Below are 25,614 nucleotides of genomic sequence, written 5' to 3'. Positions count from 1 at the left end.
TAGCTATCAAGTGAATATCATTCAAAAGGTCATCAGGAATTTCCTCTAGTCAGATAGTAAAGGGACCAAAAGGAGACATGTAATAAGATGAGAGTGGTGTTGTATGAATGAGGATGGGAGTTTGGGGCTAAAGGATTTGAAGCTACAAGGTATAGCCCTAGACACAAAATGGATTGTGAAAGAGATGGAGGGAAATGAACCTTAGAAAGTCCCAGTGAGACAGAATATCTAGAAGCCCACCCAAAACTTGTAAAGATATGGGATAATGTCCATATCCTAGATAGCCTCTTTTCTAGTTTTAGCATTGTGCCTTCTAGTTCTATTGTCTTTCGTAGCATCTAGAAATCTTGGGAGACTTGCAGAGGTCTGATTAGAGGTAACAAAGAAGTAATTATCAATTAAGGAATTGTTTGTGGTCATAGACCCCATGGTGGAAATGAAAACACAAAAACAAACCTTTCGCTTTGTTACAAGGTTGTTCTTCTAGAAAGTGAAATAAATTGGGCATCTCTTCTTTCAATAAGATATTATATGATGGTATGCTGAAAAATTGGAATGTAATGCAAGAGGAATATGATCTATCAGCCAACAATAAAAGAACCTTCGCTATTCTTGAAATAAGCCTTATGTGTCTTAAGCAACCCGTGCAACTCTAAAATGTTCAAGTGATTGCATCTCCAGTGCTAAATGGGCAGACGGTTCTCCTTTCTTGAAACTTAAAGTCAAATGTCTATAAAAGGTGTTAGTCCAATTGGTTGCATTGTCGTTAACAAAGTCAGAAAATTGAATTGGGAGGATATAGTTTTATTTAATTTCTTGAATTCCTCATTTGCAGTCAACCCACCATAGTTAATCGACCTAGTATTGTTCCTCGCACTAATAAAAAACCCCGTTTTTACAATGTTTTTCTAAGATTATCGATCTTAAAAACTGATATTTAATATTAACTCGAAGATTCTAGAAGCCTCTAAAGTCCAACCTGTTATCTATCCAAAGTCTATTCAATACTCGTAATTAATAAACAGAATCTTTAAACTTCTTCCTGCGCCATTTGTCATGAATTTCCTTCAAAATTCTTCAAGAAAATACGGTAGTGCCATTTATCATTTAGTAGGAATATTTTTAAGTAATTAAAAAATATATAATTACCTGGCGTACAACTTTTTTTTTTTTAATGTCTTTCCTCCCTATTTCGCGTGAACATTCAAATGCCACCATAAAAACTTGGCATATTCCAGAAAGAACGACGGAGGATGAGTAGTTTGTGTTGAGCATTAAAATCATATTGACTTGGTTGTATTTCCATAAAAGTCAACTACTACACAACAACCATGCTCATGTTCATAAATATAAACGATGTTTTTTCAATTTATTAAAATGAGCAGTAAAACTATAGTATGGTGTTAAATAAACTGTGATTCGATCCATACAAAATACGTATAATGGATTTGATGAATTGTATAACTTCAAAATACAGTGCAAGAATGGGTGGCATGGAGGTTTGAGATGGTAGAATGGCATGAGAATGTTTAGTGTTTTCTATTCCTTTGGACTAGCCTACATCCAGGCCTACCCATGCATTGGAATGGAAATAATTGGATCTTGAGAGTAATGCCCTATTATAACTCAACCAATCCATGAACGTACCCTTATCTGTTGTAGCAAGGTAGTAAGAAATTGCATTCCTATCACGAAAGTCTCAATGTTAAAAATATTTTATCCATAGGAAAAAAATGTTATATGAGAGCAATAACATTAATGGATGCACTGCTAATTATATTTACCAAAACTAACAAAACTTATCCCATTAAATATGCCAATCATTATATGAATTCCAGCTCATTCGTATCCTAACAATTTTAGAATAATCCTGGAAACAATAGCATAGTGCAAAATTTATGTATCATTTTATAATTGTAGTGTCATAAATTCTACTCTTTTAATTATGGAGTTCAATTCTCATACTTTTTTTTTTCTCTCATTTCTCAATGCATTATTGGATCTTTATTGATTTAAGTTAATATTTAACGTAATATTATGAGTCCTATTTCATTTAAATACATCAACACTTTATTATTTGGGCCCTTATTTAAAAGTGTTCCCTTTATCTTATTTCATTTCATGCTTATATGGGCTTTATGTCATTTTATAGCTCAATGGACCTTTTCCCCACTTATATGAGTTTTATATAAACATTATGACTTTTTATATAAATTAAATTTTTGGTATCACGGCCCTATATCTCACGATCCTAAAAATTTAAGTGTCGGGACAATTTCGGTTCGGTTGACATTGTTTGGTCAATGTTGCTCGAGACAATATGGTCTAACACATTTTGGCTATAATTTTGGGAGGATAATATGTCAGTCTTGCCATTTCCAAAACTATCCCCAATGCAAAAATATAGTGATTCTATGTCAACCAAAAGTTAATTTTACTTTGAGATCCCGATATAAGACATCTCCCCTAATTCATTTCATTATCACATTCTTATCTCACTACTATCATTCGAATTCAAAAGAAACACTTCAAGAGAAGATCTGAATCTAAAAGAGAAGCAAGCTACGTCAAGGCATTTTCAGTTATGTTTTTAATTATTATTTTATGATGCATTTTATGATGATTTATCATGTTATTGTATCAACACATGGACTTATCCTAAGAGAATTTCATCATCAATGGAAGGTATAATCATTTCAATTTAGATTTCTACTTCCAATTCTTTATCATTGTAGGGTTGAGTCCCAACCCGAGGTTTGACCAAGGAAAACCCTTATATAGCTTGAGACACTATTTTATCCTCTTATGTGTAGATTAGGGTCCAACTATAGGCTTCTGACAATGACCGAAGACAAAAAAGTGCAAAATAAAAACCATACAATGTATAGACAACTATATGACTATGGATGAAATAGAAGATTTCATAAAATAATATTTTCTATACTAACCACAAAGCATGACAAAACTGCAAACAGAACAATGGGAAAATTGTACTAGATAATGTGAAATTTGTTGATGTGATAAAGGACAAAAAGGATGAAACCAATTTTAATCCTTATCAAGATCTACTTACAAGATCTGTCTTTAATGCTACAAATATCTTCGTGCATATAGAGGATATAGACGTTGTATTTAAATGAGTAGTTGGGATTATATCCAACCCCGCCCCCCTTAATTACAACTAAAAATTCCCTTCCTAATGTTTTAGTATCTTTCACTAATGCCTCGACATATAGATCTTCAACTTATAGAGATCAAACCTTGGATATCACATGATTCTATTAGGATACTCTAACCTTGAGCTCTAGCCCATCTCGTTACCAGTCCATTGTATGTTTCTATGTGAAACACTTATTTTTTCAACAACTCCAGTAGAGTCACACTTTATGTGCTTGAGGATCCTAGTTTCACTAGACTCTGGTAGCCGCAAACAATGCTTACACAGAAACAAAATGTTGTGGCATTCAACCATATTACTTCCTAAATCTATTTACAGATTCGCTTAACTTTTATCTATTTTCATCTTTTGATCTCATTTATCACCTCATCCCGCTTAATTTGCTATGTAGACTTTAGATATACTCTTCTATAGTCTTTCACTCTCCCTCAATCTAAAAATTACACATGCAACTTTCTTCATACAATTAAAGCCTACAATCATCTTCCTGTCTTACACAAAAAATAAAACTCATTCGCAAACAACTAAGAACACTTCTAAACATCAAGTTCTATGACTCACCTGACAATCAACATTAAAAAGAGATACAAACCTTCCTTCACAGTTCTGATCTCCTCTTCAAATGTGATAGGACATAGACTCATAAACAACAATTTCACAAGATCTTTAGATCTATTTTCATTATTTGTTAACAATTTCACCAAACGTTGTGAGCATCTTCAATCTTAATAGTGACAAAAAACTACACTTTTTTCCCTCCATTGTTTAGAGAGAAATTTTCTATGAATTTCTTTGACTTGTCATATTTGATTTTTTTTTCAAAAGATGAACTCCAATTGAGAGAATCATATGATTCTATATTACCTTGGGAAGGTAACAACATACTCGACTAAGTTCTCAATTTTGTATGCCTTCTTTCTCGTTGTTAAATAATGCAATGACCACCCTTGGTGTGGTCTAGTCAACTTTTTCATTGGTTGTAATCTCTCTCATTTTTAATCCTCATGGTGGCTTTTAAACTAATCATCCTTGTAATGAAAAGAGAATGACAACAATATACCTTTAATTACTTTTCTTGGCTACATATTATTTCTTCATCCATATGATTGCCTAATTTGAGAGAATGATCTTTTTCTATCTTCAACTAATTCTCTAACTTCTTTCTACTTGCCATTTTAATCAACAACCATCTTCTCTATGTTGGCTTCAAACTTTAATAAAATCACATTCTCCTTTACAAATAACCCACTTTAATCCTTGGTGTCTAGGCTTTATAGATTGCAACTACTACTAGTTAATGGCCTTTCTTTCTAATCGACACTTCCATGGCCTACTACATTTCTTCCTCTTGACATAGCTTTGTAAATGCTACATTCTAATCTTCTAATTTTTGGTAACTACAACTATGGTTGTTGAATACAATTTCTTCAACAACAACACTTCCTTGACTCCCATTTCTCTCCAAGCTCCTAAGATTCATATGACTTTCATTTGTCTTAAAATGACTGCTCTTAAACACCTTAGCAACTTCTCTCAAACACTCACAACTTTTGTTTTCCATGACCTTCTTGTCTTTTGCAATTTCCTATTTTCTCTCCGTCTTCAAACAAGCAATCTGTCTTATCTTCAACTCCTTAGCATCTTCTTAACCTATTTTTGTGATGTCTTAAAACTTCTGCAACCATGGCTAGAACTATCTTATAACTTCTACAACCATGGCTACAACTACCCCATGGAACGCCTTCAATATCAAGACACTCTCTGATCTTTCCTACTTTGATACCAAATATAAGAAGGAGGAGGAGTAGGAAAGAAACAAGCAACTAAAATTTATATTCATCAAAATTGAAACATTACATTTGGCTAAGCTAATTGAGCTTCCTCTCATTCATGCAATCATTGTTGCATAAAATTAAACATCTTATAACTCTTTACAAAATTAGGAAAACTTACTTCATAACATTGATCAACGTACACATTACATCTCATAGCTCTATAGAGCTAGACTCTACTAAGATAGTGTTTAGCAAAATGCAAACCATACAATATATATACAACTAAATAGCCATTGACGAAAGAGAAGATTTCATAAAATAATATTTTATATACTATCCACAAAGCATGAGAAAATAGTAAATAGGACAATGGGCAGACTATAGTAGTTAATGTTAAATTTTCTGATATGATAGAGGATAGATAAGATGAAATCAATTCAAATCCTCGTCAATATCTACGTACAAGATATGTCTTTAATGTTGTGGATATCTTTGTGCATACAAACATTATAAACATTGTCACATTTAAATGAGTAGTTGAGATTATATCCAACACCTCCTTCTCCCTCTCCTCTCTCAACCATCCTTTCACCTCTCTATTTAGTGAATTTTGTTTTACATCTCACTCTTTTGCATCTCCGTGAACACTCTTTAATCTCGATAATTGATTATGTAGTATGATCCAAAATATATTAATGATAAAATTTTAAACGATCAAAATTAGAAACAACAAAAAGATATTTGTATAGATTTATTTTTAAAAATATGAACTCCAATTAAGAGAATTGCATGATTCTATATTACCTTGGGATGGTGACAACATATTTGACTAAGCTTTCATATTTCTTATGCCTTGTTTCTTGTTGTTAAACAATATGACGACCACCCTTGGTGTGTTGTAGCCCCCTTTTTATTTGGTTTCGATCTCTCTCCTCTATCATTCTCATGGTTTCTTTTAAACTAATCATCCTTGTAATGAAAATAAAATGGCAGTGGCATACCTTCAACTACTTCTCTTTGCTGCATAATATTTCTTCATCCATACGATGGCTTAATTTCAAACAACAATCTTTTTCCAGCTTCAACTAATGATCCAAATTCTTTCTACATGCCATTTTCATCAACCTCCATCTCATCTATGGTGGCTTCAAAATTTTTGAAAATCACATTCTCCTTTTCAAATCACCCACTTTAATCCTTGGTTTTTGGGCTTTATACATTGTAGCTGCTACCTGTTAATGGGCTTTCTTTCTAATCAACATTTCCATGGCCTGCTACTTTCCTTCCTCTTGACATAGTTTTGTAAATTCTACATTTTGATCTTTTCATTTTTTACAACTACACCTACGACTACTAACTGCAATGTCATCAACAACAACACTTCCTTGAACCCAACTGCTCTTTAGGCTCCTAAGATTCAAATGACTTTCATTTTCCTTAATAGGGCTTCTCTTAAACACTCTAGCATCTTCTCTCAAACACTCACAACTTTTTCTTTGCCATGATCTTCTTGTCTTTTACAATATCCTATTGTCTCTTTGTCTTATCTTCAACAACTTAGAAGCTTCTTAATCTCTTTTTGTAATGGCTTCAAACTTCTACAAGCATGGCTTCATCTACCCCATGAAATTCTTATAGCATCAAAACTCTCTTAGATCTTTCCTAGTTTGATACTAGATGTTGGAAAGAGGGGGAAGTAAAAAATAAACAAGCACTAAAAATTCTAGTCATCAAAACTGAAGCATTACATTTAACTGGGCTAACTGAGATTTGCTTCATTCATGTCATCACCAATGCATAACATAAACATCTTACAATTCCTTACAAACTTAGGGTAACTTACTTCATAATGTTGATAAACTTACCCATTACATCTTATAGCTTTGGGGAGCTAGACTCTGTTAAGAGAGTGCTTAGCAAAATGCAAACCATACAATATATAGGCAACTAAATAGCTAAAGATGAAAGAGACTATTTCATAAAACAATATTTTCTGTACTACCCACAAAGCATGAGAGAACTGTAGAGAGGATAGTGGGCAAACTGTAGTATTTAATTTGAAATTTGTCGATTTAATAGAGGACAAATAGTATGAGATCAATTCAAATCCTTATCAAGATCTACTTACAAGATTTGTCTTTAATGCTATGGATATCTTTATGCATACGAAGAATATAAACACTATCACATTTAAATGAGTAGCTCGGATTATATCCAACACTTTGTGCCCCCTCCCCTCTCTCTTGCCACCCTTTCACCACTCTTCTTAGTGAGTCTTGATCTACATCTAACTATTTTATATCTCTGTCAACTCTCTATTTCATCTTGATCATAGATCATGAAATATGATCCGAAATATATTGATGATAAAAATTTAAACATCAAAATTGGAAACAACGAAAAGATATTTGTATAAATTGTAAATATGTAATAAGATTGACACTTAGATGTTAAAGAATTATTTGTTTGTTGAGAACGACAAAATAGTATTCCTCATAGGAGACCAAGAGACAGGGGCAATAACAATTATATGGCTCAACACACCTCCCTTGAGGGTATTAAAAGAGTACGTGAGTGAAACGACAAGCGACACCTGAATAAAATAATACCTTCCAGATAATTGACCCAAGACTTCACGACGACCTGTGCATCAAGTCTTTAAAGTCGTCGTACTGGGACTTGCGTGAACGGTAAAAAGCGTAGAGTGCAAGTCAAGTCCGTAAATTGACTATTGCCCAAAGCTAAGTAAGATTCTCACATATCTTGCTCAATGATCTCCACCTTGCAGTAAGCATTCTTTGGATTTGTGGTGAGTGAAAGAGCAAGTACAAAGCAATGGATCGAATCCAGAAAGGCTCTCAAAATTTCAATGCTAATAATGATACCCACTTCTTCTCCTCCTCTTCCTCCATTGATCTGTGTAGAAAGGATGCATCGCCCATGACTAGTGTTATGTCGCGTGGAGATGATCACAACACTTTCACAACACCCATCTGCTCCGTCAACAACCAAACCGGTGATCACCTGCATCTCCTCAACCTTCATATGTTAGTACATAGCTTTTTTGCAGCATACAAGTTACTCTTTACTGTTAATATTGATTTGTAATCATGAAATTTTGACTGACTTTTTCAAAAAGTAATATATAATCTGTTTCTTAGAATTGTCAGATCTATAGAAACAAGTAGTCGGAGTACTCTATTGGGGTATTTTGATTTGGTAAACACGTTTGATAGAGTTATAAATCAGAACATGATGAAATTAGAACCGTAAAAAAAAACTGATTTGAAAACTAGAAAGACTCTTGCAAAAACAAACAAAAGAACAACCAAAACCTCAGTTAAGAAGATTTGAAACCAAACCATTAGAAAGAGTTTACCCACTTGGACGTTCATAGAGTGTTAATACAGAGTTTGGTAGCTAGATTTTAAATGCCAAGACTCCCCTAGAACAGGGGAAATACATATCTATTTAATGGTGCCAATACGCGTGCGCTTTCCTTTCTTTTCTTCCTTTTGAAAGCAAAGTGAAAAGGTTTTCATTTTATTTTATTTTGATGCAAAAGCACATAATACCTAAACTGAACAGCACTCCAGGAATCGGCTTCAAAGTACAAAATTTATTGGGTAAAAATAATTTATTTGCGTGTGCAGAAACCAAAATCAATGGAAAATCAAAAAACGAGCAAAAGACTAGAGTGAGGAGAAAAGAGTATAAGCATCCTGTCATCAATCATGCGAATTCGAATAAGAAGCGTTACAGAGGAGTGAGAGAGAGACCCTGGGGCAAATGGGCTGCAGAAATCAGGGACCCAAACAAAGGAATTCGGGTATGGCTTGGCACTTTCTCCACTGCGGAAGACGCAGCCAAAGCTTACGATGATGCTGCTTTAAATTTCAGGGGCAGGAGAGCCAAACTGAACTTCCCAGAGGAAGCATCACTTTCCCACCATAATGATAGCAATAATAATGGTGGTGTGAACTCAAATCATAAAGATGTTTCCATTGCTTCTACTGTGGAGATTCCAGCCGCACCCTCAATATTAACAGATTTCTCTTTCACACCCACTTATGAAATGCAATGCACAAGCACAATTCGACAAGCCGCCGCTTTTTCTGACTTGGTCTCTTCTTCACCATCTTTATCTCCAACCGCCGACTTTTGTGAGAATTCAAGTAATTGTTATCTTCCTTATGATGAAACTCGGCGCTATACTGGATTTACAAGGCAGCAGCAACAGCAGTTGGCTGCTTGGTTCAGCCCTACCCAGCTAAGGAAATAGGTATGAACATTAGCAGCAGCAGCGGATGCTTCTTTAGCAGTTATTGTGATCAGGATTAAATTGGGAAAATATTGAAATCTAATTTTTTTCAAAATTTTCTATGTTTTAGTAAATTGCAATTTTGAGGGTCTTCGGTGCATTTTTGGACAAATGTTGTGAAATTTGGTTCTAGATTATTTGAATACCTTTCCAACGCATCAAACGGTTTGTAATTCGGAGCTAGGATGAGAAAGTTATGCCTTCTCAAAGTGGACTGAAATTTTATATTTAGTTTTTTGATAATTTTGATAGTTTTAGTAGTTTAATTGTAATAAACATTATGGTGACTCTTCGTTTCAATTCCAAGGGATTTGTGTGACCCTTGGGATACATTCGACTTGTATAAACTCCAATTTTGAATAGAATGGAGACAGTTTTTTTTGGTTTGCAATCCTCTTGTTGTCAATTTCTTTTTGTGTTGAAATCTACAATACCGCAAGTATCACACTAGGTATTGTAATCTAGTTTTCATAAATCAGATCATATTGGCTGAGAACTTTTACTGTATCGCAGAACAAGACTTCTACAATTTTCAGTCAAATTCAGTCATACATCAGTACTTAATCATTATTTATATCAATTTTAAGAAAATATCATTAGATGTTATTCAGCTTTGTGCATATTAGAATAAACAACCCTTAGAACTTTGCTTATTACCTTTTAATAGTAGGTTGAAATTGTTATTATTATTATTTAATCATTTCATCATAACTTTATTTTCATAATATAATGAATGTTATGGACCAGATAAATTTTACTTTAGTGTGTAATAAATATATTTGAAGTTTTAAGGTAGTGAGGATTTTTTTTCAAATTTATAGTGTTTAATCTTGAAATAAACATATAAATATCAAATTTATATTTTATTTTAAATTGATATATAAATAAAATAATTAAAAATAAAATTATATTCTTATGTCAAAGGGAGAAAGACTAAGCTGATAGTGAGAGAGGACAAATACATGGAATTGAATACTATATTTAGAATGAGTATATTGGAGGAATTATATTCTATGAAATTTAAAATTGTGCATGATCTTGCATTAGATCCACATCTAAAACCTTGAATCTTTTATACAATTTTGAAAATTGAGCCTTCAAAACTTTGGACTTGTAATATTGTTCAATTGTACCTTAAATTGCAAATGAAGAACTTTGTATTGTTAAAAAGAATTGTTGGAGTTTAATAAATTAGGGTGTGAAAGTATACCAACTTTACCCTTGTACCTTGGTTAAACTGTATTAGTAAATTAAACAATTTATAGAAAGTTTGAAGACATATAAAAATGTGTGCAGTAGATTTGTAAATAATCATCAATAATGTAATATAATGATAATTTGATGTTGAGATTAAATGCTATAAGTATTGATAATGAACCAATGTGTAGTACATGACCTATAGTTGTAATTGTAGTGACTTATTTTCATTTTATACATGTATTGGGTACATAATTTAGAAGTTTTTTACTACAAAAATAATTTATGAAACAAAGATGTTAAAAGAGTTTTAGATGCCGCCAAGGAGAGGCACCTTGTATGCAAATGCCACTACATTGGTGATTCGCTACTACAGAAAACAGGGTTTGGGTTTGAAAGATAGAGAAATGTATCATTAGAAGCCATGCAAGGAAAAAAACGCCAAAGACTAGGTTTTAATCTACATTTTTTGGTCTAGGCACTGAAATCTGTTGACAGTCTTTGCCTACATAAAAGAAGTTGCAGTTTATGGCCGAGAGGTGCCATAAAATAGTGTAGGTGTCCTATCATTCTTGCAAACAATTTTGAATCACAACATTCAAAAGCAATCTTTTGTTGTGTTGCTTGAGCAAATGCCATTTGGGAGATGCAGTGTCACGTATTCCTAATTACATGCAATTCAAGTATTCTAAATTGGGATGCATGAAGTAGCTTTTCCAAGCACGACGCAACTAATTTGGGGAAAATGATTTATACATGATAAATATGTGATGTTGAAGTTCATAGTTTGGAAAAGTATATAAAGAATCTCATAAGGAAGTTCCCTCTTCTAAAGACTTTTGAAAGTGCATTTCTTAAGGAGAGAAAGAAATGTTACATTTGCTTGGGGATTAATGTATGGTTGAAATTATTTTACAAATGGATATATAAGGAGTTGAGTTTTGTTTTTGGAGTGAATTTAATTTATTTAGTCTTTGGGGAGAGAATGTAATATTGTTGTAGAGATGAAATATTGATATTGATATTTATGGTCATTTTGTATGAGGTTTTATATAGATTTTTTGTAAGATAAATTTTTGATCAAGGAAATATATTTTATAGATTATTTTTAAATAGGTGAAGTCGTACATATTGACATTGATTATTTCTATCATGTCACCTTAAACTTAGGCTCTTACAACTATCTTTAGTACACCAAATAGGGCCTCCAAAGATTCACATGAGACATCAAATGGATAAATGTGTAATATGGCCGTGCATTGGAGGCTAGTGACACCAAATCATGGAGGAATTGCAATTATCTCAAGTCATCTTCTGACTTTGAGATGGTGCTCTGCATAAGAAGCATTTTTGTTTTTCTCTTTGCTTTATCCTTTTATCTTTGTTTTCTGGTGTTGATGGATTTGAAAAATACAAATATTGTGAAGTTTTTTCAAAAATATAGGTAAGGGATTTAGTGGACTCACTATAGATTGTTGTCCACTGGGTTCACAACATTATGGTCAAGAATTATACCCTTCTAAGAGTCATGAGAAAATTTGATGGACTTCTATGAGGGTAGCTTAGTATGGATTGTTGTCCAATATTTCAAGAATCTATGATTCAAGAGTTTGGGGAAACAGTAATATAATAACCTAGGAATTTCACTCATAGCTACACCCTTTTGAGGGTCATGAAGAAACTTGATGGAGATCCACCTAATTCAAGATTTGTTTTTTCAAAGAAATATCTTCTTAAGAATGTGTATTTATTTTGTGTAATCAACATTCTTTTTTTTGTAATTTGAATCCATAAGGGGGATTCCTTGGCAAGGTTCATTTTTATTTTTCAAGGGTATATTTGTAAGAACATTGTAGTAATTGGGGGGATGCTATAAATCACATTATACAATCACTTATGGTGCAATTATCTTTGGTGGTTATACAGTTATAGTTGTATTAACCATGCAATTCACTTATTAAATATGCATTACAGTTCCTCAAATAAATATAAAACTTGTCACCATATCCCACAATTATTTATTTGATAAATTTATTTTAAGTGTAAAAAATTTCTAAGCATAAATATGTTTTTTTGTCAATGTACATAATAAATTAGTGCAAAGAAATATGAAATGAAATAATATTAACTTTAAAAGGGTCACGAGACAACATCATGCGGTTCTATGAGGGTAGCTCAATATGGATTGTTGTTAGATAATTCAAGAAATAGTCATCAAAGAACTTAGGATTTTAACATAGACTTGCGTCGTTCAAAGGGCCACGAGGAAACTTGCTGAAGTTCCACCTAATTGAAGATTTATTTCTTCAAAGAAGGGTGTGTGCAATAAGTTGACTCCCCCCTTTGGACAAAAAGTTGAAGTGTTTTTCTTGATTTTCATATTTTGCCACATTTGACCTAAAAGTTTGAAGCATTTAGAGATTGAATCTTGAAAAAAGTCACTAATATGAAATGTAGCACTTGGATTCTAGGTTTCAAACATGTAATCTATTTTCTCTCTTGATCATTTGAGTTATTCTTCCTCATCGACTACATTAATTATAATTTTCTTTTCCTTTGGATTTTTAAGTGTATTATATTTCCTTTCAAAATACCACATCTATACTTATTGCTTGTTTTATTCTGACTAAATAATAAAGAATGTATGTTTTATCTTTTGATAGATATCTAATGACAATATGTATAAATACTATTTGATCAAACATAAATATTTTCTCTTTTGGCATCCACACATAAGCAACACAATGAAACACCATAAAATAGTCAACATTTGACTCAATTTCAAACCATTATTATTCTAAACAAATTTCTTTAATTTTTTTTTTGTAGGACTCATCTTTAGAATATCTACAATTGTATATAATAGTTGTATATAAAATATCATCCATTTTTTATATTTTCATCATACTCTTGTCATGTTTTTGATAAAGATAAACGGGTTTTATATGGACCCAAAACCAAGAGTTTTACAGAAACTACCCATCAGCCAACCAAACAGAAACCAATAGCAAAACAGGGGAACACCCCAGACCGATCTCAAAAGCAAAAAGAAACATCAGGCAACAAAACAAAGCACAGATAAACACTCAATTAAGTGAGTACACCAACTCCTTGTTCTTTTGGATGATAACCTTGTTGATTTCCTCCAAGTCCTCCATAATTAACTTGGAGGTACCCTTATTATTGCTCCTCCTACTGGTCTTGGAACTAGGGCCCATAGTTTTATTGCCAACCACAGTAGAGTCTTCATTGCCCAGTTCTTTCTTTCTGTTACTCTCACTAGGATAATCATTGTCAAAAGGATTGGATCTGTACTCCACCACCATGGCATTGATCATTTCCAGCCCATCCATACTATTTCTCATGGCCTCCTTGCTTATGTCTACCAAATTCTTAAGGTTATTCTTGATCTCCTCCATAGACTGCTCAACCTTCTCAATTCTTTACTCATGACTAGATTTCATAACCTCCACATCATGGGAAAGCTTCTACGTCATGATCATGAGCTTCTCCATTTTGTTAGGCTTAGGCGAATTAGTGAAGATATCAATTATTTCCTTAATTCCCACTTTGAGGATATCAATTTCCTTCACCACCCACTTCCAACAGTTCTCCTAGCTTCTAGTCATTTCCATCACCAGATTCATCATAATACTTTCCTTCTGTAAGCCACTATTGGTGCAGGAGCACCCTTCTAAGGGCTCCCACCATTTTATTTTGTTGGGGTTTTGCTTCTTTAAGAAGCCATGTAAATGTAATAAGAGCCAAGAGCTCATTGGTTTTGTTTAGGTCCTAGTTTAGGTCCTAGGTTCACAAGTCTAGGTTGAGTTTTCTCTTGGAATTGAGGGTATGTGTGCCTATTGGTGAGTTTGGGGTCCTTTTACCATGGTTGTGTCCATAGGATAGACTAATTTAGGCCTAAAAGTCAAGAAAAGCAACATTGCAAAAGTTGCTCAAAAGTTGCAAAAAGTTGCATGACAACTTTTCAAAGTTGTCATGCAACTTTTCAAAGTTGTAATGCAACTTTTCCACCAAATAGGTCATAACTTTAGCTTGGCATTGGGAACCTTAACCTTGGCATACAAACTGAGGCAAATGCATTATAAATTTGTGCAAACCCAAAAATGAGGGGTTGGATGTCAGATTGTACGGCCAAAAGAAAAAGACCTTGACTCTGACTGTGTTTTTGTTGCCAGTCGGCACAAATGGAGCATTAAAAGATTAACAATGGATTGTTCTGCAAACTAAATTGTGTTGAGAGTCTTGTGTAGTTTTGACACTTTTATTTTGAGCATTTAGGTTAGGGTTATTGTGCAGGTTTTGTGTGCTTGTAAATATTTTGTGAGTTACTCTTTCACTGTCCAGTTTTGGACTATTTTGTGAAAATGGGTTGATAACTCCTATCCCCATTGTGGAAACACCATGAAACCATTGGGTATAGGAGTACACACCCTATACAGTGTCTCAAACGAAGCAGGGCCCTGCAAAATGTAGGCAACCCCTTCAAAGACCCACTCCTAGGCAAGACTGAACTGTGCCCGACTAGGAAGGGTTAAGGTTGCAGAGGTCCATGAAAGCAAGGAAGGACAAGGAAGGAGGCACCCTGTGGAGGAGTTATAAAGGGGTGTGTGGAGCATCATTGGTGAGAAGGAGGAGCTTCCACCAATCCAGACAAGGTGGTGAAGACAACAAACCATCACTGTGACCCTGACAGGCCTAAAAACCCTTAAAAAAACCGTCAAAAACCCTTAAATTCACCTAGGGCAGTGTATGAACACTTGGGGTCCCAAAACAAAGAAAATCCTTGAGCCTTTGCTAAATGAATAGCAGTCCCTTTGGGGAGTTTCACAAGTTTTGCCATTGTTTGCAAGAGGAAGCCCTAAAAGTCTGGAATGGAGGCCTAATAGGGGCTTATTCCTTGTAGCCCTATTTTGTAGGAAAAAAAGAAAATTTGTGAAAGCGGTAACAAGAAGGATTGTCAAAACCTCTTGGGGGCACATGAGTGGTTGGAGAAATATGTCAAAGACCTATCCTTTCCTTGCTAGGACCTGAGAAGGTGTAGGAAGAGTTAAACCCTTATTAGCCTATGTAAGGGTTTTTGAAGCTTGTGAGTAGGTGAGAGCTTAGGAGAAGAATCACATGTTGTTGGTTGGTGGATTGGGCAAGGTCAGGGGATTACACAAGCAAGGGAATTCCTAGAGACCCCAGGGTGTGGTTGGAACACCTAGTGATCCAAGGAGAGGATCAAAGAGCATAGACTAGGTTAGTCTATCCCAAGCTCATTCCCATTAGATTGGTATCAAAGAAAGTTAAAGATTTGGTGGATCGTGAATATCTCTATATCTTGGTGAATCAGTAGGGGAGAACATAATGGTCACTAATGCAAAGCTGGCTAGGGAGGTAGAAGAACAAAAGGAGAAAAATAGACTCCTTGAAGATGCTATGAGTGAGATAAGGAACAAGCTGCAAGAAGTGGTTGATCAGAGAGCACAAGAACTCTGGGGTGCGGACACCAGTGACAGAGGAAAGAAAGCTATTGATCTAGATTACATCATACTTGAACCAGACCCCTTAATCAATGAAGAACCTTTTGTAAAGGCAATTAAGGCTTTGAATACAAAATCTTTTGAAGGATTGCCACTTTTCAGTGGAAGAATGGATATTGAAACTGTCATGGAATGGATTGAGGGTATGGAGAACCATTTTGAGTGTGAAGGGGTGAGAGAAGCCCAAAAGGTTAAGGTTGCCAAATCAAAACTAAGGGGAGTAGCCTTGACATGGTGGAAATACTTGCAAGAGGAGAGAATTAGCATGGGAAAGCTACCTATAGCAAACTAGAAGGCCATGGTGAGTAAGATCAAGGAGAACTACTTGCTAGAGGATTATGAAGTCCAACTTCATTAGAAGAGATAGGAATTGAAGCAGAAAGATCTTGATGTGGCCTCTTAGACAGAGGAGTTTCATAAGCTTTGTCTTAGATCCAAAGTCCAAGAAGAGGAATCTATCAAGGTGGCTAGGTATCTAAGTGGCCTAAAGTGGAACATCCAAGAGTAGATAAGCCTATGGACTCCTACCACTACCCAAAAATGTCATCAGCTTGCTGCTAAGGTGGAAGAGAAGAACAAAAGGAAGGGAGACCCCAACAATAGGGGTAGAGGTAGAGGTAGAGATCAAATGAGTCACTGAGGTGGTTACCAAAGCAAGGCAAGTGAGCAAAGGAATCAAGGAGAGTCCAAGTTGACTGAGCATAATAGTGAAACCACTCTTAGAGGAGGCCATTCTAGAGGAAGAGGTGCACAAGGGGGTCCAAATAGGGTCAGAGGTACCGGTAGGGGTAATTCCTACTTTGCAACCATGAAATGCTATAATTGTGGTCAATTGGGACACCCGACCTATAGATGCCCTGACAAGCCTACCTCATCAAACAGTGGAAAGAGGGTTTCTTATGCCCATGAAGACACATCAAGCAACAAAAAACCTGAGGTGGACCATATTGAATCAGAAATTGGAGGAAATCTGATGTTCAATAGGGTCTTGATAAGACAGCCGGTTAAGGATGAACCTAAGCATAGGAGAGCATTGTTTAGGGTGAGGTGCAAAATCCTTGGTAAAGTTTGCAAGGTGATAGTTGAATCAGGGTCAACTGATAACATCATATCAGAAGAGGTAGCCAAGAATTTGAAACTCACAAAGATACCCCACACTAGTCCTTCTAAGGTGACATGGTTGAATCAAGAGCAGAGTGTGCTTGTCAATGAACAAACTTGGGTAGAGTTTTCTGTTGGAGGGTACAAGGACAAGATCCTTTGTGATGTGTTACCCATGGATGCTTGTCATCTACTACTAGGCAGACCCTGGAAATTTGATAGGAAGGTGATCTATGATGGAGAGGAGAACTCCATTTCCTTCAAGAAGGATAGCAGAACCTTTAAGATTCAGTCTCTGATAGAGAATGATGAGGGAACCTCAAGAACACCTATTGTCTTACTTAACACTGGTAAAGAGTTCTTACACCTGCTGGATGAAGAGGAGATAGTTGGATGTGCCATCTTTGTGAAGCCAAAGGAGGAGGAAGGTAAGTTGCAGACAGAGGTACCTAAGGAAGTAAAGCAAATGTTGCAAGAATATAAGGACATAGTGAGTGATGGAGCACCTGCAACACTTCCACCAAGAAGGTCTATTAGCCATCAAATAGACTTTGTACCCAGTGCATCCCTACCTAATAAAGCATCATATAAGCTCACACCTGATCAAAAAAACGAGGTGGAAAGGCAAGTGCAGGAGTTTTTGGATCAAGGACTGATCAAGAAGAGCATCAACCCATGTGCAGTCCCAGTAGTGCTAGCATCAAAGAAGGGAGGCAAGTGGAGACTTTGCACTAATTCAAGGGAAATAAATAGGATCACCATAAGGTACATATTTCCTATTCTTAGAATAGAGGATTTGATGGACTATTTAGGGGGTGCCATGTATTTTACTAAGTTGGACCTTAAAAGTGGTTATCATCAAATTAGGATCAAGGAGGCTGATGAGTGGAAGACCGCTTTTAAGACCGTAGAAGGGTTGTATGAGTGGCTTGTGATGCCATTTGGACTTACCAATGCCCCAAGAACCTTCATGAGGTTGATGAATGAGGTGTTGAAGGACTTCACAGGCAGATTTGTGGTGGTGTACTTAGATGACATACTCATCTATAGCAGAACCAAAGAGGAGCACCTTGAACATTTGAGGTTAGTCCTAGAGAGGTTGCATGAAGAGAAGTTGGCAATCAACTTAGAGAAGTGTGACTTCTTGAAGCAAGAGTTAGTCTACTTGGGGTTTGTGGTGTCTTAGGGAACCTTGAAGATGGATCCAAGAAAAGTGGAGGCAATCTTGAATTGGCCTACCCTTAAAACAGGAACTGAAGGTAGGAGTTTCCATGATTTAGCCCAATTCTATAGAAATTTTGTGAAGAACTTCAGTGGCATATGTGCACCAATACTTGACATTATAAAAGGAGGCCTAAAAACTAAGTTCGAATGGACTGAACAAGCTGATGAAGCATTCCAATTATTAAAGAAAGAAGTAGCCACAAAACCCATGCTACTCTTACCTACTTTTGACAAGCTATTCACATTGGAGTGTGATGCAAGTGGAATTGCAGTAGGGGGTGTTTTGAGTCAAGAAGGAAGGCCTGTGGCACTTTTCAGTGAGAAGCTTAATGAGGCAAAGAAGAGGTATTCAACATATGATCTAGAGTTGTATGCATTAGTTTAGTCTCTCAAGAAGTGGAGGCATTGCCTACTCCCAAAAGAATTTTTGGTGTTCATAGATAACCAGGCTTTGAGCTACATTAACACTCAAGAGAAGCTTAGCAATAGACATTTGAAGTGGATGGAGTACCTCCAATCCTTTACCTTTACCATCAAGCATAAAAAGAGGCAGCTCAACAAGGTGGCAGATGCTTTAAGCCGGAAGTTATTGACTGTCCAAGGATTACAATTGTAGAGCATAGGGATAGAAGGTTTCAAGGATCTCTATGAAGAAGATGAAGACTTCTCATCAGTCTACAAGGTCTGTAAGGAGTTTGAGGATCATTTTCATGGTGATTATGCAGATTACACTCTTCAAAATGGTCTCTTGATCAAAGGCAATCAGTTATGTGTGCCTAGAGGATCCATGAGAGAAAATCTCATACAAGAGAAACACAATGGAAGCCTAAGTGGACACTTTGGAATCAATAAAACTTTGGATCTAGTACAAAGATACTACTATTGGCCTAGGTTGCCAAGGGATGTGAGAAGGTAGGTGGAGAAATGTGGTGTGTGCCAAAGGGCAAAAGGAGGATCAGGCAATGCAGGCCTCTATCAGCCATTACCGGTCCCAAATAGGCCTTGGGAGTGCATGAGCATGGAATTTGTGGTAGGACTCCCCAAGACAAAGACAGGTATGGATAGCATCTATGTGGTGGTAGACAGATTTTCTAAGATGAGCCATTTCCTTCCATGTAGAACTACTCATGATGCTAGCTACATTGCACATATTTTTTTTAAGGAGATTGTAAGGATTCATGGACTCCCATTAAGTATTGTTTCACATAGGGATTGCAAGTTCATGGGCCATTTTTAGAAAACCTTATGGAGAAGACTAGGAACTAATCTATCATTCAACTCAGCTTACCATCCACAAACTGATGGTCAAAATGAAGTCATTAACAGTGTGTTAGGCAGCTTGCTAAGGTGTCTAACCAAGGAGTATGGGCAGACTTGGGATCTAGTTATTCCACAAGATGAGTATGCCTACAATGACAGTGTAAATAGGACCACTGGAAGGAGTCCTTTTGAGGTTGTCTATGTCAGACATCCTAGAGGAGTGTGTGAGCTAAGAGAACTTGGTTCCATGGAGATGAAGAGTGGGCAAGCAGAGGACTTCAATCAAACCATCAAGGAAGTACAAGAACAGGTCAAGAGAGCCATCCTAGAGTCTACTCAAAAACTGAAAGCTAAAGTGGATGAGAGAAGGAGAGAGGTTTAGTTCAAAGTGGGCGACTATGTGATGGTCCATTTAAGTAAAGCTAGAATGCAAAGCGACAAGCCTACTAAGCTACAAATGAAGAGGGTAGGACCTTGTAAAATTTTGTCCAAATATGGTGAGAGTGCCTAGAAGGTGGATCTTCCATCAGGTTTAGCCATATCACTAGTCTTCAATGTTGCTAATCTGATATTGTACAAAGGTGAAACAACAGGGAAAACTGAGAATCAAGCCAAGGTGCTACAGAACTTGGATGTGAATGCCTTGCGTCAACTGAAGTAGCCCATAGCAGAGGAGATCTTGGAGTCAAGGGTGAAGAAGTTTACTCGACACCAGGTCTACATGGAACACTTGGTGAAGTGGGCAGGTCAACCTAAGTCTAAAGCCACTTGGGTTGAAGATGGCAGGTTCAAGAAACTTGGTATTGACTTGGCTCTCATCTCTCCCCTAGTTCCTTAATTTTGTGCGAAGGGGGAGTATTCTGTAGGAGCGTCTTTCTAAGGTCTCCCACCATTTGATTTTGTTGGGATTTTGCTTCTTTAAGAAGCCATGTAAATGTAATAAGAGCCAAGAGCTCATTGGTTTTGTTTAGGTCCTAGTTTAGGTCCTAGGTTCACAAGTCTAGATTGATTTTTCTCTTGGAGTTGAGGGTATGTGTTCCTATTGGTGATTTTGGGTTCCTTTTAGCATGGTTGTGTCCATAGGATAGCCTAATGTAGGCCTAAAAGTCAAGAAAAGCAACATTGCAAAAGTTGCTCAAAAGTTACAAAAAGTTGCATGACAACTTTTCATGCAACTTTTCCACCAAATAGGTCATAACCTTAGCTTGGCATTGGGAGCCCTAACCCTGGCACACAAACCAATGAAAATACATTATAAATTGGTGCAAACCCTAAAATGAGGGGTTGGATGTCAGATTGTACGGCCAAAGGAAAAAAACCTTGATTGTGACTGTGTTTTTGTTGCCAGTCGGAACAAATGGAGCATTAAAAGATTGAAAATGGATCGTTATGCAAACTAAATTGTGTTGAGAGTCTTGTGCAGTGTTGATACTTTCATTTTGAGCATTTAGGTTAGGTTTATTGTGTAGGTTTTGTGTGCTTGTAAATATTTTGTGAGTTACTCTTTCACTGTCTAGTTTTGGACTATTTTGTGAAAATGGGCTAATAACTCCTATCCCTATTGTGGAAACACCATGAAACCATGGGGTATAGGAGTATAGACCCTTTACAGTGTCTTAGAGGAAGCAAGGCCCTAGAAAATGCAGGCAACCCCTTCAAAGACCCACTCCTAGGCGAGACTGGACTGTGCCTAGCTCGGAAGGGTTAAGGTTGCAGAGGTTCGTGAGAGCAAGGAAGGACAAGAAAGGAGGCATCTTGTGGAGGAGTTGTAGAGGGGTGTGTGGAGCATCATTGGTGAGAAGGAGGAGCTTCCACCAATCCAGACAAGGTGGTGAAGACAACAAACCATCATTGTGACCCTGGTAGGCCAAAAAACCCTTAAAAAAACCCTCAAAAACCCTTAAATTCACCTAGAGCAGTGTACAGACACTTGGGGTCCCAAAACTAGGAAAATCATTGAGCCTTTGCTAAATGAATAGCAGTCTCTTTGGGGAGTTTCACAAGTTTTGGCATTGTTTGGAAGAGGAAGCCCTAAAAGTCTGGAATGGAGGCCTAATAGAGGCTTATTCCTTGTAGCCCTATTTTGTAGGAAAAAAAGAAAAATTGTGAAATCGGTAACAAGAAGGATTGTCAAACCCTCTTGGGGGCACATGAGTGTTTGGAGAAACATGTCAAAGACCTTTCCTTTCCTTGCTAGGACCTGAGAAGCTGTAGGAAGAGTTAAACCCTTATTAGCCTATGTAAGGGTTTTTGAAGCTTGTGAGTAGGAGAGAGCTTAGGAGAAGAATCACATGTTGTTGGTGGGTGGATTGGGCAAGGTCAAGGGATTCCACAAGAAAGGGAAGTCCTAGAGACCCTAGGGTGTGGTTGGAACACTTGGTGATCCAAGGAGAGGATCAAAGAGCATAGACTAGGCTAGTCTATGGCAAGCCCATTCCCATCAGCTATCCACATATTTAGGCAGAGTCCCATGCTTCTCCTTCAGGAAATGAAGAGGAATGTCCAATTTGATTTCCTGATCCAAGGTCTTGGGACCATAGTCTTTAGAAACCAAATTTTTCTTTTTGAAATAAGGCTCGGTTTGAGAAGCCATCTTGCTGGTCGACTTCTATTTACTCGCAGCCCATCTGGGGGGGTTCTTGCTTCTATGGGTTCCAGGAGTGACCAACATCTCACCCTCTTCAACTAACATGTAATCAGGGTAAACAAGAGGTTCAACGCTCCCACTATCCTACATCTCCATATCTGTATCAAAGACATCTTGAACATCAATATTAGGGATTTGGCCTTTCTCAAATAGAGAGTACAAAACTTCATGGGCTTTGGCATACTCCATAATGAGCACAATGATCCCTTCATTGAGGGTCAGATTATTCGGATTCTTAGCATGTTTTTCTAGACTATTCTCCAAAGAAGAAACTAGATAGAATCGAATCGAAATAACTTTGCCATGCCTAAAGTGATTTAAGATGGTAAAATGGTAAGAAAAGATACTGGCATATCTGCCAGCAAGCATAATGTACCTCATAATGATTTCAGCCATATCCACCCAGGGATCCATTAGGTCTTTTCTGTTGTATCCACCATCCACCATTTTATTAACTCTTAAATGCTCCTTATCTTTATCAAAAAAATTCGCCATGTCTTCCTCCTCTATTTTTCTGTCTCTGTAAAACCTTCTACCATTCATAGCCAAACCTGTAACCATAGCTACCAGAGTTTAATCGACCTAAAATTTAGCAACATAAGCCTTCAAAACCCTTTCTTCCACCTATTGACAAACATTTTTGTGAGTAGATGAGAAGGGGCATGGAGTCTTTCCAAGAAGGAAACCATCCGCCCATCAACAATTTTCTGCCACCCCTCCTTATTTTTCTTCCATTTATCAAAAGTCGGATGTTCTTGCCTATTCTTGTCCCCACCCATAATGGTCCAAGTTGCCAAACAGAAGTAGGAAATCGGCCACACAAGACAAGTCTCCAAACAAAAGAAGGACAGGGGCCACACAAGAAGACAAAAAATCTAGGCACAAGGGAAGTTTCTAGATCTTCGAATAGGGAAATAGAAAGGAAATGATTTCCCCAAAAACTTAATCAAATCATGATTGATCTTCATTAATTACCACAATTGGATGGTATCATCATATGCCATGTTGCACAAGTTTTTTGGGAAAGAGTCCTGGTTGCTCCACCATTTTTCTGCCATGTAACCCACTGCCATATTAGCCAATAAATTCATCGTTTTATTGCCTTTCCAAAAAATGTGAGAGATTTTGAATTCATCCAACTCTTTAATCATATCACAACAATCCTTGATCAAGTTGGCAATAGTCCAGCTAGGATTCGTATGCCCATTCAAATAGTTGATAATGTTAAGTGAGTCAGATTCAAGCCAGACCTTTCTAAATCCTTCCCTTTTAGCCACATGTATCCCTAAATGGGCAGCACCGACCTCTGTAAAATGGTTTCCCTCCATACACCCATTCAAACAGTCGATAATATTAAGTGAGTTAGATTCCAGCCAGACCTTTCTAAATCCTTCACTTTTATTCATGTTGACAATGGCCATATTCTTCATTTTGGAAAATCTATTTTGTTGTGAAGTGAAGGAAGTAATAAACTCTCTTGATTCCATTATTTTTGAAAAATAAAAAAATTGGATGATTTTTTAAATTGAAATAATATATTAAATTGTATATAAGGTTTTATCACATAATAATCTCTCCATGTTGACAACGATCATATTCTTCATTTTAGCAGCTTCATTTTTTTGTGGAGTGTAGGAAGTAGTAAAATTTCTTGATTCCATTATTTTTGTAAAAATTAAAACATTTATTTGATTTACATTCACATTTATTATCTAACATGACTAATTAAATATAACTATTGTTCTATTTTATTATAAACTTGTTCAATTATACGAATTGGTCTAATAATATTGAATTTAGAGATAAGAAATATACTCCATTTTTATTGATTAATCATTAACAAAGATTAAAAAATACATTGAAATTTCCAAAGAAAATGCTTCCACAAAGCCATCATAATTCACATCTCAATATAAATTGTATCAAGAGTTTTTTTAATGCTTTCAATTTACCAATTAAAAGTCTCTCTTTATGAATTATCAAATTTCATTGAGTAAAAGTAAACCACTAAAACTAGGATGCTCATGTATTTGTTACAATTTTTACTTTAGTTAAGATCACTAGATTTTAATGCTTAGTCTTGTGAATTGAATAGAGATGAAACATCCTATCACCTATCATTTATATTCTTCCAACAACTAAATTTATTTTTTAATTTCAATCTAATTATCCAATCAACTACTTGATAATTTTGTTAGAACATTTATTTAATAAATAGGTTCTTTCTAAGTGCTAGAACTATTAGTTCTTGATTAATATGTTTTACCTCACAATTTTTAACTATGACTAGAATAACATCCATGCCTTTTGTTTTATGAGACTAACCATCTATCATTTTCATTGTGGTGTTATTATTTTCATCTTGATTGATGAGAAAATTCTTCTCAGATGATATCCAAGAATAAATATTGCAATAAATATAGCATACATTATTTTCACTTTCCTTTTTATTAAAATATAAAAAGAGTAAACATTGTGTCATTTCAATAATACTTAAAACATTCATTTTTTCCACTTCAACTTGTTTCATGTAATATTTTAGTTCATAAATAAAAATATTAGACATTAATTTTGTAATTATCTATCATATTATTCTTATATCTCCCTCTTTATTTGAATTCAATACTTCTCTCTAAAAAAATTCCTCTTCCTCATAGAAGAGTTGTTAAATTCATCTTTGATTCATTGATATGGTTAGAAGTCATCTCTATATTCACGTTTTTCTATCTTTTCTTGAATAATGTATTTCCTTTACCTTTTATACCTATTTAGAGGAAAATATTTTTTATAGTTTTTTTCTTCACTCTCAAGCTTTCTTTGGAATTTGATAAAGTTTCACTTAATTCATTTTTATTTTAATGGAAACAAGTTGGAATACATAAATGTTTTGGATTAAGGAAAAAATAGGTTTTGAAGGGGCCCTAAAGCCCTTTACAAAAAGGATTCTAAAACAGTTATAATTAAATCTTTATAAAAAGTATCCAAAAAAAGACAAGCTGTGAAGTATAGAATGTTACAAAGAACACCCAAAAAGATAGCAAAAGCCTAGATAGGCAACAAAAAACCAGCAAAGAGACTAAACCCACAAACTAACAGAACCAACAACCTAGCTACATGAGGCACTTGAGGGTTTCAGCCACCTCTGTATCTAGGATACTCATCTTGTCAGTTGCAGCCTTTATTTCCTTGTAGTCCACATTCTGAGTGGTCACTTTCTTCTTCAAATTGCCTTGAGTCCTCTTACTGGGTCCTTCGTTAGCCTGGATCACATCATTATCATCTCCAATGGTTGTATATGGTGAAAATGGATAAAGAATGTTGAAAGTCTAAATGAATTCAACCACAAAACCCCAGCCTAACAACAA

The 25,614-nt window shown here is 35.7% G+C and overlaps 1 protein-coding gene across 1 annotated transcript; it reads left to right on the top strand.

The window, feature by feature from the left end:
• Positions 1–7,732: 7,732 nt before the first annotated feature.
• On the top strand, positions 7,733–9,559 carry LOC131037960 (ethylene-responsive transcription factor ERF071). The gene is made up of 2 exons (XM_057970226.1): positions 7,733–7,969; positions 8,607–9,559. Exons 1-2 carry the CDS (start codon positions 7,789–7,791, stop codon positions 9,233–9,235), a joined length of 810 nt encoding a protein of 269 aa, XP_057826209.1. The 5' UTR covers positions 7,733–7,788; the 3' UTR covers positions 9,236–9,559.
• The last annotated feature ends 16,055 nt before the right edge of the window (positions 9,560–25,614 follow it).

This window comes from Cryptomeria japonica, chromosome 9 (assembly GCF_030272615.1).
Source record: "Cryptomeria japonica chromosome 9, Sugi_1.0, whole genome shotgun sequence".
NCBI classification, from domain to species: domain Eukaryota; kingdom Viridiplantae; phylum Streptophyta; class Pinopsida; order Cupressales; family Cupressaceae; genus Cryptomeria; species Cryptomeria japonica.
The sequence above is the reverse complement of the archived record's forward strand: the minus strand, read 5'-3'. Positions and strand labels throughout refer to the sequence as shown.